The following is a 15,760-nucleotide window of genomic DNA, read 5'->3' on the forward strand; positions in this document are numbered from 1 at the left end:
TCAATGACTGCATAACGCAGGAACAAAAATCTGGTCCCCTTTCTTTGAGGTGGGGCAGCTCTGTGGTTCCATTCGTGCTCTAGAGCTCCCATGGGATCGGGTGAGGCTTTTGATGGGCCCAGGATCTTCCCTGGCTTCTTTCTCTGCCCTTTCCTGCTTCCCTCAGTCCCTTAAAAATTTCACCTGAGAGCACTTTCTAAACAAATCCCTTGCAAATAAATGTTACTATATAATGTATAATATACAGGTGTGGGCATGCCAAGTCACTTCAGTCATGTCTGAATCTTTGTGACCCCATGGACTGTAGCCCACCAGGCACTCCTGTCCATGGGATTTCCCAGGCAAGAATACTGGAGTGGGTTGCCATGCCCTCCTCCAGGGAATCTTCCTGGCCCAGGGATCAAATCCATGTCTCTTACATACTCCTGTATTGCCAGTTGAGTTCTTTACCACTAGGTCCACCTGGGAAGCCCATAATACATAGGTGTATGTATGCAAATATACACATATGTATTTTCAGAAAGGAGTCCATGTTTATCTGAAACATTTGGTGACTTTTGCACTTTACAGGACACCATAAAGACCCCTGAATGTAAGTCTACTTAATGTTTTCATGGTAGCAGAGTTGCCTTTGGAATTGATCTTCCATAATTTAGGTGATCAGTAGTCCTATTAATGAAATTGAATTTATTCATTCATTAAATGAATGGCTTATGAAGTGCTACAGCATACCAGCTGCTGCCATATGCACTGGGGTTGCCTCCAATTTTTTCTCTCTTACAAAAACTATGAATATCTTTGTAAGCATTTTCAAGCATTTGTGTAAGTGGTTTTGAAGGACAGATTCTTGGAGGTCGCTTTGTGGGTCAACAGGAAGCTGCACTCATAGCCCTAATGGATCATTTTTAGGAAATGTTCCTCCTTCAGCTCCTCCCTGTGTATTCTTTCTTGCAGCTTCTCCTCTTTGCATTTTTTCCACCTGCCCAGTGAATGTCCAGAAACCCTCGGAGGGTCACGGCTTTCTGCTCAGCCCTCTTCGCTCTGGTGATGCTCTTTCCCTGAGCTGTGTCCACCCACCGTACCTGCTTCACCAGGCATTGAGTCCAAGGACTCCTAGACCAACTTTCTTATGGGTTCCCACTGGATCTCAGGAGGGTAAGTGACTGTACTAGTCAGGGTTCTCCAGAGAGACAGAACTAATAGGATACAGGTGGATGGATATATAAGAGCAGATTTACTGAAGAAACTGGCTTATGGAGTTATGGAGGCAGAGAAGTTCCACAACCTGCCGTCTAAAAGCTGCAGAACCAGGTAAGCCAGAGGTGAAATTCAATTCCAGCCTGAAGACCTGAGGATCAGGTGGGGCTGGTGGTGCCAGTTCCCATCTGATTCTGAAAGCCTGAAAAGCAGGAGCACCAGGAGAAGATGGACATCTCAGCCCAAGCAGAGAATGAATTTTTCTTCTCTCTGTCTTTTTGATCTATTTGGATGCTCAGTGTGAAGCCCACTCACACTGGGGAGGGCCCCCTGCCTTATTCAGTTCACCAACTCAAATGCCCATCTCTTCAGGAAGTATCCTCACAAACACACCCAGAAATAATGTTTTACCAGCTCTCTGGGCACCCCTTTTCTCAGTCTAGTTGACACTAAAACTAACCATCATGGTGATCAACTGTTCCCGAGCCTCTTGTCCAAATTTCTACCACATGGGTCCACTGGGCTATCCCAAAGTCATTCCAGATTCACCTGTGTCCTAAATTCTCTTAACCTCTGCCCCCAAACTTTCTGTATGTCCTGCAACACCCAGAGGAAAATGTCCCATCACCATAGACACCTTGCTCTCCTTCCCCTCTTTGTCAGGGATAGGTCCTCTTGACCAGCCCTCAGATGCATTTCTCCAACTGACCACTCCTGGGTGTCCCTCTGTTTCTGTTCTAGTCCAGGCCTGCTTTTATGGTCTCTGACTGGCTTGCTGCCTGCCCTGGCAGCACAGTTCCTCCTCCTCCTCACCGTCAGGGGAAAGCTCAGCAGGAATTGCCCCACCCCCACCCCCAGCTCTGAGGGCAATAAGGAGAGGGGAACAAGTAAGGGCTGGTACAGCATCCCAGGCTGACTTGGGCCATTCATCCCAAGTGCATCTTGGGTCCTGAGGACTTGGGACCAGCACCATGCACACCCGGTCCCCAGGAGTGTGTCCCGATGACGGACATGGCTCCCTGACATGGCTATCTCCCTGACAGCCTCCTCTCCCCTCACACACCCTCCTCCATCACACCGCCAGCACAGCTTGGTCCCTCAGTGACAGGTACTCACCAAGTGTGTAGGAAACAGAGGAGAAGAACGTCTCCATGATGGAGCCAGGAGAAGACTATGATGCACCTTTTGGGGGGAGGGGCACTAACTAGCTTCGGTGGGAGTAGAAAAGAATGAAGGGCCAGCCCCGGGGCTGGTTTCCTAGAGATCTGAGACTGGGCGGGTCACCACACCACTTGACTTCAAGTGCCTTATTGGCAAATCTAAGGCGACAGATAGAGTGTCTCAGCAGACCCTTCTAAAAAAAGTAAATTTCTTGAAGTATTTGGAGAACATTTGGGAAAACAGACCATTTTTATGGAGTCTTTGTCCTTTTCTGGATGGTGACTGTCCAGTGCCTCACTGCACAGTAGGTGGTGGGGAGATGTACAATGAATGAGGGAGTGAGCACCTGGGCTTTCCCATTAAGAAATTGTATGACTTTTCTGATGTAGCAAAAGCAGGAACCTGAGGATATCATTTGCTTTTACTTCACTGGAGAATTGTTTTAAATGGGAGTGACTGGTATACTGCTGGTGGTTGTGCTTGTGGTAAACTTTTTTTGGAGGTCTTTATGGAAGGTCCCCAAAGTATGCATGTCTTTAACTTACTGAAATTCAGGATGTATGGTTAAGTTTCAGTAACAAGACTCATCTTTGCAAATGCTATTTATAACAGAAAAAAAGTTGAAAACAACCCATGTGTCCAACAATAGAAGACTGGTTAAATAGATTCTAGAACTTATATACAATGGACTTCTATATAGCAGATAAAATTTATTATTGAAGTATATTCTTGATATGGAATAGGAGTCAAGATACGTTATTAAACTGAGTCATGTTACAAAATAGTATGGACTCTATGGAAACTTCTTAGAACAAAAATGTATATACATGTGTATTTTTAAACGTCTGGCAGGGCCTTGCTATCAAAGTGTCATCCCTGGACCAGCAGCCTTCTCATGACCCAGGAGCTCGTTAGAGATGCGAGTGGGTTCAGTGTCATACACTCACCCTCCGTATCTGCATGTGGGACGATGAGGGGTTTTCATCCATTCTTTTTGCTTATTTATTTACTTGAGATTTTTAAAAATTTATTTCACTTGATATTTAATTTTTAAAAATTTAATTTATTTGAGGTTTTAAAAAATCAAGTATAATTGATTTACAAGGTTGTGCTAATTTCTGCTGTACAGCAAAGTGATTCATTTATATATATATATATATATATATTCTTGTTCATATTCTTTTCCATTATAGTTTATTACAGGGTATTAGAATATAGTTCCCTGTACTATACAGCGGGACCTTGTTGCTTATCCATTCTAACTTCGTATCTTTCAACCGCAAACTCCCAATCCTTCCCTCCCCAAACCCCTGCTTATTTATTTTTGATTAATGTATATTATTGGCATAAAGAGGGGAAAAGAAGGATAGGCCTTCTCCACAATGCACAATGGTGGGCTTCATTGTCATCAGACCTTTCCTGGTTCTTTTCCGTCTGAAAATGTGGCAGATGGGCCAGTTCAGCCGTCTGGGTTCCTGCCGACCACTCTCATTTTAAGCCTCGTTTTTCTTGGGTGCATTTCTCTCCTCCACTTTGGCTCTTGGCTTCAAGGCTATTGTGTTCAGAATCATCGCTGCTTTCCAAGGGACGCTGCTGCTCCTGGGGCAGCGCCTGAGGAGGAAAGTACTCCGCGCCCCCGACCCCGGGCTGGGACAAAACCCCCTTCCAGCCCTCCCACCCCACCGCATGGTGTTCCCATTAAGATTCAGGCTGGCTTGGCGGATGAGCTCATTTCTTTTCCAGTAAGCGAGTTGGCTGCTTATGTATTCTCCTGCGGCACCGATGCCAGACACATTTCTCAATCCTCCTCTGGTCGGAGAAGGCCAGGAACAGGCCGTTTCCACCTTCCTTGCGTCAATCTGTCAGGCGGTGGCAGGTGGCTGTGTTGGAAGGCCACCGCCCTCGTCCCCGGCTGTCCAGGGGCCTGTCTGCCTCCAGCTCCGGTGACGTCAGGCGGATGCTCCACCTGCGAACGGGAACAGCTGCCTTTCCCGAGTGGGACTTCCGGTCAGAATCCCCATAATGGCCCCACAACGGGACCATGACAGTGTTGGCAGCTCTCAGCACGCAGTCACAGGGACGGGCATTGTTCTCCAAAGCCTCTGAAACGAGCGAGATTGTCACACACACACACACACACACACACACACACACACACACACCCCACGCCCGCCACCCCCACACCCCAGCAGAGTGGGTAAAGGGAGCCCTGCGGTTTCTTCAAATTGAGTGAGGGCCTTGGGTTCCTGTCCAACTCCGGTTCTAATGACAGATGACCTAAAGTGGAGATGCCAGTGCAAATATTTGATGACAGTTTCCCATGATCGGAGTATTATCACAGTTAAGACCCAGAGAGTGCTGAGCCCAGTGGCCTGATTTCATTTGCTTTATTCTTTCCTTGCTGAGCACTGGCATCTCTTCAGGTTTAGGGACAACTTATATGGGTGTGTTTAAGGGGAGGGGAGAGAGAACCAAGATACCTAAGACGGGATTGCATGTCAAGGAGCCTGCCATATGACCAAGAAGGTCATAGGATATGGCCGCTTCAAGGACACAGGCTGAGGAGCAGGGCCTGGGATGACCTCTGGGCTCAGAAGTTCATTTTCAGAAAGGTGCACCCAGGAAAGGGGAGGGTCCGTGCACACAGCTCTGCTGGGAGGACCAGCTGGGGCCTGAGGCCCCAGTAGGGAGGGGGTGGAGGCAGAGCCTTCTCCCCTGCCCTCTCCTCCTCCATCACTTCTCAGTCCCCTGCAGAGGGCACGTGCACCCAGGTGACCCACGCCAGCCCAGGGCCTGGTAGGGGACCTGTCCCCACTTTTGGCACTAGCCCAGCTTATCCTCACCACTCACTCCAGGGACCTGGCCCTGCACCACTGTCCTTCTCAAGGTGGCACACGTTAAGCTAAGCTTCCCCAGAGCAGCACCAGCAGAGAGACGCGAGGCAGGATGTGCTATATTGCTCCAGCACTCTCCTGTATGTCCCCCAAATGTCTCCAAGACCAGAGGACAAGGCCTCCCTGGTGACTCAGTGGCAAAGACTGAGGAGACCTGGGTTCAATCCCTGATCTGGTAAATGCAGGAGACCTGGGTTCAATCCCTGCTCTGGAAAGATTCCACACGCCACAGAGCAGCTAAGCCCGAGTGCCACAAGTGTTGAGCCTGTGCGCTAGATCCTGGGTGCTGCAGCTACTGGAGCCGGAGTACCCTATAGCCTGTGCTCCACAACAAGAGAAGCCACTGCAATGAGAAGCAGCTAGAGGGTGGCCCCCACTCTCTGCAACTAGAGAAAAGTCTGCACAGCAGCAAAGACCCAGCACAGCCAAGAGTAAATAAAAAAAGAAACAGAGGACACACCAGGATTCCTTGGCGACCCTTCCTCTCCCCTCTTTGGGCTTCTTTACTTTATTGTCTTTTACTTCCTTCCCATTCCTATTTGCCTCATTTCTTCCTCATCTCCCCAACCCTTCCTCCTCACACCTATCTGCATGGACAGAGCACACTGTGCTTGTCCTCAAGGTCCCAGGCCTCTGCTGACCCTGGTACAGCCTCAGGGGTGCCTTATATGATGGCTCATCTTGGGGCTGACTCTGTACTTCACTAAGTGCAAGCTTCAAAGGAGACCCCACCTCAGTCTTAGTCAGTAAGATGTGTTATTCTTATATATACGACTTCTAATGGCTTGTACATGATGCTATAATCCCTGAGTGCCCATGAAAGGAACACCTTGGCCTTTTGCTCTTCCCCGGGATGAAGCAGAGAGGTGGGAGAAGTGATTCCAATAACATCTACTTATTGCTTGGTAAATTACTATTGGTGTATTATTGCTTGGTATAATGTTATTGGCAAAACTATAGTGGCTCAGACGGTAAAGTATCTTCCTGCAATGCAGGAGCCCCAGGTTCGATCCCTGGGTCAGGAAGATCCCCTGGAGAAGGGAATGGCAAACCACTCCAGTATTCTTGCCTGGAGGATTCCATGGACCGAGGAACCTGGTGGGCTACAGTCCATGGGGTCACAAAGAGTTGGATACAACTGAGGGACCAACAGTTTCACTTTCACTTTCATAGTATTATTGGAACCATCTTGCGCAAGGTCCTGGCAGGTGGAGCTGGGGAGGGACACCGAGCCATATCAGATCTGGTGCTCTCCCACAAGGACTGCTCTCTGCAGGAGATGGAGAGCACTTCGCTGAAACAGGAAGGGAAGAATCAAGAAACAGTACCCATCTGGAGTAAGTCATCCTGACAGAAATCAGGAAAGGCTCCTTGGAAGGGGCAGCATTTGAGACTTTGATGATGAGTTACAATTGAAGGGATTGAAGAAGAGGTGGGAGAGGGCAGTCTGGGCTGGAGAAGCGCTGGAAGAGGGCGAGGAGGCCTACAACATGTGCTGCTTATAGAGAGTGTGTGAGCACCAGGCTGTGTGGAGCGTGCAGAGGGAGATGAGCCCAGGCTGAGAGATCAGGGCCAGGTTCGAGGTGGCCCAGAGGGCAGGTGAAGCAAAGGACCCGTGTCCTGGAGGCAAGCAGGAATGATGAAGGCCAACAGGGTGCCTATCTGTGACTGAAAAGACAGGTCCAAGGAGACACTCGAGTATTGAAGGAAGAAGTGACCAGCCCTGTACTTCAGTTACCTCTTCTCAAAATGTGTTAGATGAGAAAGGACTTCATGATCAGATCGATGTAGGACATGTTGCATGTTTATTTGTTGCAGAATCTCTCAGAGCCTTTCATCTGGTGAACCTGCATTAAAAATTCAGAAGCAAGATGGGCAGCGAGTGGAGGGGAGGGGGGAGGGCAGCCTTTTCCAGTGCCCGTGACAAGAGGACTTTGTGGCCCACTGACCCACGGGATGCACTCCCGTGGACTGCCGACCCCAAGGGCGGTCATTCTGGGGCTGTTGGAGGGTGGGCGGAGTTGGGGGAGAGCTCAGAACCTGTCCCTGGGGATGCTGAGGAGGGGGGTGGCTAGTAGCCAGGGTGGGATCCTCGCTGGGGTGACAGCTGGTGGCTGCGTGGTTCCTCCTCTTGGTGGGCCAGCTACCTCGGAGGAAGGCAGTAGGGCACAGCAGGCCTGGAGGCTGCAAACCGGGGTGGGACTCAGGCTCCTGCGGTCTCTCCAGAGCACAGGCCGGCAGACCCTGGCTGAGGCCTCGTCCCTGCTGTGCCCTTTCTTTCCCGTCATGGCTCGCCTTTTCCAGGAGGGAGAAGCAGCAGAAGGTTGTCCTGCCGGAGCCTTGCCGGCTTCCTTCCTTCCAGGCGCCTGAACCGCTCTTTGGGGGTCTGCTCCCTTCGGTCTCCTGAGTTTCTGCTCAGAACCTACGCTCCGGGCAGGGCTCTCCGGGCCTGAGTGCAGGGCTGGGTGCCCTCCACGGTCATTCCCTGTGGCCCCGACATGGGAACCTCCCAGGGAGCAGTGCCGCCCTGGACAGTGACCTGGCCTCTCCCTACAGGAAGCGTAGAGGTGACCGGTGAGATCCCTGAGGCAAAGGGAAGCGAGGGCCAAGTGACGGCTCAGGAGGGGCCCTGGGAAAGCCGGGGAAGCTGTGGATTGCTAAGGGGAGGTGGGGCCATGGGGCTGAACTTCACAGGACAGCAGGGTGCTGCGGGTGGCTGGTGAGCAGGAGGAGACAGTGAAGGCCCAGGTGTGCAAGGACGTGAGGTGCGAAGACTGGCCTGGTGCCGGGGGCTGTAAAGCCACACACCCAACTTCCCAGACCTCAGCCCTGCAGTTCTCAAGGGGACGTGGAAGGACACACAGCATACTTCGAGCCCGGCAGGGGCAGCCGGCTGTCTCCTTCCCTCCCTTACACTTGCTCTGCGCTGTATTCTGAGGCAGCTTCTGAGTGCGTCTGGACTCTTCTTCTGGAGATGCCTATGTGAGAGGTGGGGAGAGGCTGGGGCAGCAGAGGAGGAGAATGGGCTGCCAGTGGAGGGGAGGCACCTGAGCTGCAGAAGACAGATAGGCACTGACCTCCAGCCCAAATAGGACTCTGAAAAAGGGGAGGTGGGAAGCCTTTCTGCTGAAAGGATGCTCCTATGGAGACCTGGATGCCATTTACCTGCAGTTTCACACAATCCCACAGGCCGGGGCCAGACACCCACCCCGCAGCACCAGTCACACACGCTCAGAAGCAGCCCAGCTGTGAACAGACCTTTCCTGCTCAGAGCTGGGGTCACAACCCCAGACAGCTGCACAAGCGGGGCTCCTTCAAAAACCAGCAGGAGCATTCCTGGCACAGCCCTTACAGCTGACGCCATCCCTCCCCCCACCTCCCTGATGAGGTATTTGAACTTCTGACGCCCTCTATGTGCAGGACAAGCCTGGTGTTGTCACCGACTGATGTCACCGGCTGCAAAGGAACAGGAGTATGCTTCAGTTTTCCCCCCAAGTGCCCAGGTGTGCAGTCCATCCCCCACTGCTGCTGGAGTGTGGTGGGGCTGGTGGGCTGGTAGGGAACTCCTGAGGTTCTGATGTCACTCAGGCTCGGGCCGCAGGTGGAAGCCCTGAAGGGCATGCTCCTGCTGCTGCCTTCTCCTCCCCTCTCACACCAACGAATGGCTCCAAGGAGGTGGCAGGCCTAATGCTATCCACGTAGCCCTGTCCGGCGGCAGGCTCTCTGGCCTCTGGCTCCTGCTGGGCTCAGACATCAGGAGGCACCGACAAGTCACAAAAAGTGGCCTGGGAGCATTTCTTCTCCCTGTTCCTCCGCTGCCAGGTCGCACTGGGTGGCCACATCCTGTACCAAATGCCTGGCTTCTGTCAAACCCCGTCTCCAGGGAAACGACCACACCCTGCCCTTGTCCCTTCATACCTCAAGACGTCACTGCTCTCTGCCCTCCCCCACCTTTATAGACAGACTCTCTATGATCAGATGTCCCTGTTCGGGTGCACCGGGGTCCCAGCTGGAGCCACTGGCTGGAGGCTGCTTGTTCTACCATGGCTCTCCTTGGATTTATTCCATGCCTTTGACGGGCACTCAGTGGGCATCTACCGGGTACACCAGGCCTGTGCAGGTGTCACTACAGGGAAGAGTAAGACTTGGGTCCTGGCCTACAATAGGCTGAGCCACAGTGGGGAAGGAGGTGGGAGGGACAGTCAGGGGCCTGTGATCCCAGGGCCCCCGGTGTCCTCAATATCCCGATGCATGTCCCAGGAGGGGAAAATGGTACCTGTGTCGCTGTGTAGTAGTTCACTGCAACATAAGTCACTGTGCACATTATTTTTGTTGATAGTCCAGTGCTATCATTTCTCATTCTTTATCAGGATGGTCAAGAAAACCATCTATGACAGGACAGATTGTCCTCCTTTCATTTTTGCTGTACTCTGGTTCTGCATGTGGGACAAGAAAGTCATTTAGCTGGGTATACACACACCAGCATGCAAAACATTATTTCTGTAGGAACAAATGTATGTGCATAGACACACAAATAGTCTACACGTATCCACATCAGCTTACAACTGTGCCCTCTCTGGGGTTGTATTAATAGACAGCAACAAAGAGGAGATTTAACTTGATCTAGAAGGTCTGAGCTTTGTTTTTTTTTCAGGGGTGGTTTTTTGTTTTGTAAATCAGTACAAGTTCCTGGATTGGTTTTTGTAACTTAACCTTATTGAAGTATAACTGATTTACAATGTTGTTTTAATTTCTAATGAAACTATTAATATCAGGGCTTCCCTGACAGCTCAGTTGGTAAAGAATCTGCCTGCAATGCAGGAGACCCTGGCTTGATTCCTGGGTTGGGAAGATCTGCTGGAGAAGGGATAGGCTACCCACTCCAGTATTCTTGGATTTCCCTTGTGGCTCAGCTGGTAAAGAATCTGCCTGCAATGCGGGAGACCTGAGTTCAATCCCTGGATTGGAAGGATCCCCTGGAGAATGGAAAGGCTACCCACTCCAGTATTCTGGCCTGGAGAGTTCCATGGACTATATAGTCCATGAGGTCGCAAAGAGTCAGACATGACTGAGCAACTTTCACTTCACTTTCTTTAGTTTCTGGTGAAACTACTAATACAAGGTGATTCAGATGTATATAACTGATTCAGGTGTGTGTGTGTGTGTGTGTGTGTGTGTGTGTGTGTGCACGCACGCTCAGTCGTGTCCAACTTTTTGTGACCCCAGGGACTGTAACCCCCCAGGCATCTCTGTCCATGGGATTCTCCAGGCAAGAACATTGGAGTGGGTTGCCATTTCCTCCTCCAGAGGATCTTCCTGACCCAGGGATCAACTCATGTCTCATGTCTCCTGCACTGGTAGGTGTGTTCCACTAGCGCCTCCAGGGAAGCCTAAGGTAGATATTGGTTTCCATGTTCTTTTCCATTACGGTTTATTATAGGGTATTGAGTTGATTTTTTTTTTATTTTTAAAATTTTTATTTTTTCTTTATTTTACTTTACAATACTGTATTGGTTTTGCCATACATTGACATGAATCCACTGAGCTGATTTTTATTTATTCACGTATTCTGTGGCTGTGCTGGGTCTTCCTTTCTGCAGGGGCTTTTCTCTAGCTGTGGCGAGCAGTGGCTCCTCGTCATTGTGGTGTGTGGGCTTCTCTTTGCGGTGTCTCCTCTTATTGTGGAGCACAGACTCCAGGTGTGCGAGCTTCAGTGGCTGTGGCTCCTGGGCTCTTGAGGACAGGTTGGATAGTTGTGGCGCACAGGCTTAGTTGCTCTACTGCATGTGGGATCTTCCTGGACCAGGGATTGAATCCGTGTTTCCTGCATTGACAGGTGGATTCTTTTTCATTGAGCTGCCAGGGAAGCCCTGTTGTTTATTTTAGATATAGTAGTTTGTATCTGCTAATCCCAAACTCCTAATTTATCTCTTCGCCACCCTTTTTCCTCTTTGGTAACGGGAAGTTTGTTTTCCATGTCTGTGAGTCTATTTCTGTTTATGTTTCATAAGTTCATTTATGTCATATTGTAAATTCCACATTTAAGTGATATCATGTGAAATTAGTCTTTCTCTTTCTGACTTACAGTACATAGTATGATAATCTCTAGATCCATCCACGTTGCTGCAAGTGGCATTATTTCATTCTTTTTGATGGTTGAGTGGTATCCCATTGTATATATGTATCACGTCTTCTTTATCCACTCATCTGTCAATGAACATTTAGGTTGTGTCCATGTCCTGACTACTTTGAATAGTGCTTCTATGAAAACAGGAGTGCATACATCTTTTCAAATTATAGTTTTGTTCAGATACATGCCCAGGAGTGGGATTGCTCTTCCTATGCTAATCCTATCTCTAGTTTTATGAGGAACCTTCTTACTATTTCCTATAGTGGCTACACCAATTTATTTATATTCCCACCAACAGTGTAGGAGGATTCCCTTTCTCCACACCCTCTCCAGCCTTTGTAATTTGTAGACTTTTTAATGATGGTCATTCTGACTAGTGTCAGGTGGTCTGACTAGTGTCAGGTACACAACATTGTAGTTGTGATTTGCATTTCTCTAATAATTAGTGACGCTGCGGATCTTTTCATATGCCTATTGGCCATCTGTATGTCTTTTTTGGAGAAATATTTATTTAGGTCTTCTGCCCACTTTTTGTTTGTTTGTTTGTTTTACAGTTTCAGTACCAATAAGTTTTTATTCATTGTATATTCCCAAGGAAAAGAAAGGGAAGGGAAAACGATCAGCAAATATGTTACAAAATGATAGCAAATGGGAAAGGAAGTACCTGGCACAGCAAAATCAGCCATCAAATAAACACTGCCCAGAAAGGGTCGCCAAGGCCCAGGGGGCTATGTCTCCTGCAGTTCAGGAATAAGAAGGGATGAGGGAAATAACAGATGGATACATGCTTTTCTACCCTCCCTCCCTATGCATTCAAGATTTCATACAAAGCTTTGGTTTCTAGCAGTAAACATGGAGTTACATTCACCCATCTGCTACTACACAATCTTGTGGCTACTTTGACATAAGTTTCTTGCACCTGCAGAATCGTTCCTGAGTGACTTGGATATACATTCATCTTTCCTTTCATGGTCTCCCAGCCCATCTTCTACATAGAAAGCCCTCCTCATTGCTCCTCTCTACCCTTGGATTTCCCTGGTGGCTCAGATGGTAAAGCATCTGCCTACAATGCAGGAGACCCGGGTTTGATCCCTGGGTCGGGAAGATCCCCTGGAGAAGGAAATGGCAATCCACACCAGTACGATTGCCTGGTAAATCCCATGTACAGAGGAGCCTGGTAGGCTACAGTCCATGGGGTCGCAAAGAGTCGGACACAACTGAGCGACTTCACTTTCACTTTCACCCTTGGGTTAGAAATTAAAGTTGCTCTTAATCCATCCAAATATAGCAGTCCTAGCATGAATCAAATCAAGGAATGGACATGACTCAAGATTGGGAACAAGGGATGGAGAGATGTTAGCTTCTTCAGGATTTTTGCACAAATCGTTTAATTGCAGATACCCCACAAATTAAACATATAGGTATGTGGTCTATTTTGGGAGGCACAAAGGTGGAAAGAGGAGGGGGTAGAAATCTAGTTTTTAGGACAGATCTTGTTTGAAATAGGAAATAAAGGAAGGGGAACACAAAAGAAAGGGGGGTTCAAGATGACCCCACTTCAAGAAGTGGGGCCCCCAAGCTTATGTTTCAGATCTTTTTGCCTGGTGCAGAACATTTTGTCAAAGATGCTCTGGCTATTTTTCTCAATATAAAAAGAAGTTTGTAAACAACAAAACCCTAAAAGAACATGGAGAAGACCAACACATTATATTTATACAAACTAGGCCACCTAGCAATCACCAAATCAGCTACTTGTGAAGTCCTACAAAGCCCAGACAAATATAATAACTAGAGGGGGCAGCAGCTGGGGGAGACAAGGATCAGACACACATCACCCAATGCATTCTATTGCGTTTGCCCTGTGACAACACAGTGAGGCAGGTCTGCAGTGATCTCACAGCTTGTAAATGAACCCCCCCCCCCTTTCTCCTTTAGCTGCCATGATACTAATCACTGCTGCAGCAGGTCAGGACTCTGGCTCTGGGAACCACAAAGAAGCCATTGCTGATGGTCCCTCTGGAACCCAAGGAGGAAAACCCCAGAATCGTTAAAGATCTTGTCCTTGCTTCACATATCCATCCCCGGGCAGCTCAAGATGGGTACAGAGGCATTGTTCTTAAAAACCTCTCCTTACCAACTTCCATTTCTTATAAAAACACACACTTAACACCCTGTTGTGCATGGTCGGCCTAGCCCAGTCAGGTGAAGGATGGACCTGGTATATAAAGCGAGTCCTGCGCCCTGGGATTATAGATATGGAACAGGAATCCTTTATCACACATACAGATGACCTTTGCCTAATCTTGGCTTCCCCTCCCTGCCCTTCTTACCTGACCCAGCCTCTCCTAACCTCTCTGCACCATGTTTTCCTGTTCAGACCAATTTCCAATCTTTCAGTAGGAAGGAGACCCAAGTCATAGGGCAACCCAGTTAAAACCTAGTCTCTCATGAAACGCTGATGAAGATGGAGGGGTTTCAAGAGGACACTATGGCAGAAGAGCCACCTCTAATTGGCAAAAATAAGGTAGTTCAATAGGCTATACACTCCAAATAGTTGTTCTCTCTGGTGATGCAGGATTCCTGCCATGCAGACCCAGAGCTGCTGCCTACTTATCCCTGAGATTACTCATGAACCTGAGAACACAGTGCAGGAATGAGGGCCTTAGATTAAAACACACAAAATACAAAACCAGAATATTTATATTACTAAAAAAAAAAAAAGGCAAAAGGCACAGGATACGTCATTTGCACACAGCTAGTGCAGTTGACATCCTGGAGAAAGAGGGACCCAAGGTACAGTCACCAAAGGCAGCAAATAAATAAAATTGTGTTGGCCCAGGATGGGGTGAGAATGAGCTTAGAAGCAGCAGGTCTGCAGCTGTTCCCGCAATCACCCCTTTTGCCTGTCATCACAACCCACTACCTGAGACATTTCTCAGCATTCTGTCCCAAGAGGGAGTTATGAGGCGAGAAAATGAGGAAAACCCTGCCACCCCTCTGAGATGTTTCCTCCTACAGAATGTAGTGGCTTGTGGGCTGGGTCCATCAATCTGCTTTCTTCTTAATCTTTACACTCTGATATGGGAAGTATTATTCCACATTCTTCTTTAAGAGTCAAACAACTTCCCTACCCAGGCCACTTTCAAAAGCTGGAGATTCTGGGGTTGGAGACTCAGATAAAGCACGCAGGGAGGGTTAACCCCCAAAGCCCTCGTGTGCATTTGGATAGGGCTGATTGGAGTTTCTTTGCCTCACCCTTCCTCCCACCAAGAGGGAAGAGGGGGTGATGCTGTGGACTCCAGCCTCAGACATATGGCAGTGCCAGCTGCTCCCTACCCACCCTGTCCCCACTTTCTCCACTCTGCCGATTGATGCCTGCTTCTCAAAATTTTCTGATCACAAAAGGATAGCCCCCACCCACTGTGGCTCGATTCTGGGCCTCTGGGAGCATGGCAGAGCTATGGATCTCTTCCTCCTCCTCTGGAAAGTAGGCTGGCTTTCCCTGGGGGCTGGGAGCTTGCTGGGCCTTCAGTGGGCACGAGGCTAGCACGTGGTTGATGCTCTGGCAGAAGCGGCACTTCTTGGGCTGGGGTGGCCATTTGCATTCCTTGGCATGATGGTCTAGACCTCCACAGTTGTAGCACCTGTCTCCCTTTGATCTGTGTTTCTGCATATCCTTCGCTTTGGGCCTCGTTTCACTCCCAATACAGAACATCCCACCAGGGCCGGTGACTCGGATAGATTCCAGGCCCTTGACGGACTTCTTAAAGGTGAACTCCACGGCCTCACCCTCCTTCAGGCTCCGGAAACCCTCCATGTACAGCTTACTCTGGTGCACAAAGACATCCACCGGGGGGTCGAGCGCGACCCCTGCGCGAGCGGTCATGGACAGGAAGCCGAACCCCCTGTGCACGTTGAACCACTTACAGCCGCCGGCACCATGCAGCAGCTGCGGCTCCTCCGCCGCGCGGGCCGCGTCCTCCGGCGTCTCCTCCGGCGCTTTGGCGCAGCCACCTGCAAACTGCTGGTTTGACACAGTCCACGGTAGTCAGCTGAGCCCGCGACCCCGGGCCCCTTCTCCGGTGGCTGCTGGCTCCAGAGAAGTCCGGAGGCAAAGGGGTGGCTCGGGCAAGAGGCAGCTACATCTTCCCCAGCTCTGCCCACTTTTTGATTGGTTTATTTGGTTTATTTTTTGGTGGTTGTTGAGCTGATGTATATTTTGGAAATAAGCCCTTGTCAGCTGCATTGTTTGCAAATATTTTCTTTCAGTCCATAGGTTGTATTTGTTTTGTTTATGGTTACCTTTGCTGTGTAAAAGCTTATAAATTTTATTATATCCCATTTGTTCATTTTTGCTTTTATTTCTCTTGCCTTGGGA

The 15,760-nt window shown here is 49.3% G+C and overlaps 1 protein-coding gene across 1 annotated transcript; it reads right to left on the reverse strand.

Moving 5' to 3' along the window:
* Positions 1-11,875: 11,875 nt before the first annotated feature.
* LOC101119530 (protein lin-28 homolog A-like) lies at positions 11,876-15,415 on the reverse strand (the record flags this gene model as incomplete). Its single annotated transcript, XM_042240874.1, has 1 exon — positions 11,876-15,415. A coding segment is annotated over one exon (651 nt), but the record flags the coding sequence as incomplete, so codon positions are not given.
* Positions 15,416-15,760: the final 345 nt, after the last annotated feature.

The sequence above is a fragment of the Ovis aries genome, chromosome 25 (genome assembly GCF_016772045.2).
Source record: "Ovis aries strain OAR_USU_Benz2616 breed Rambouillet chromosome 25, ARS-UI_Ramb_v3.0, whole genome shotgun sequence".
Taxonomy (NCBI): domain Eukaryota; kingdom Metazoa; phylum Chordata; class Mammalia; order Artiodactyla; family Bovidae; genus Ovis; species Ovis aries.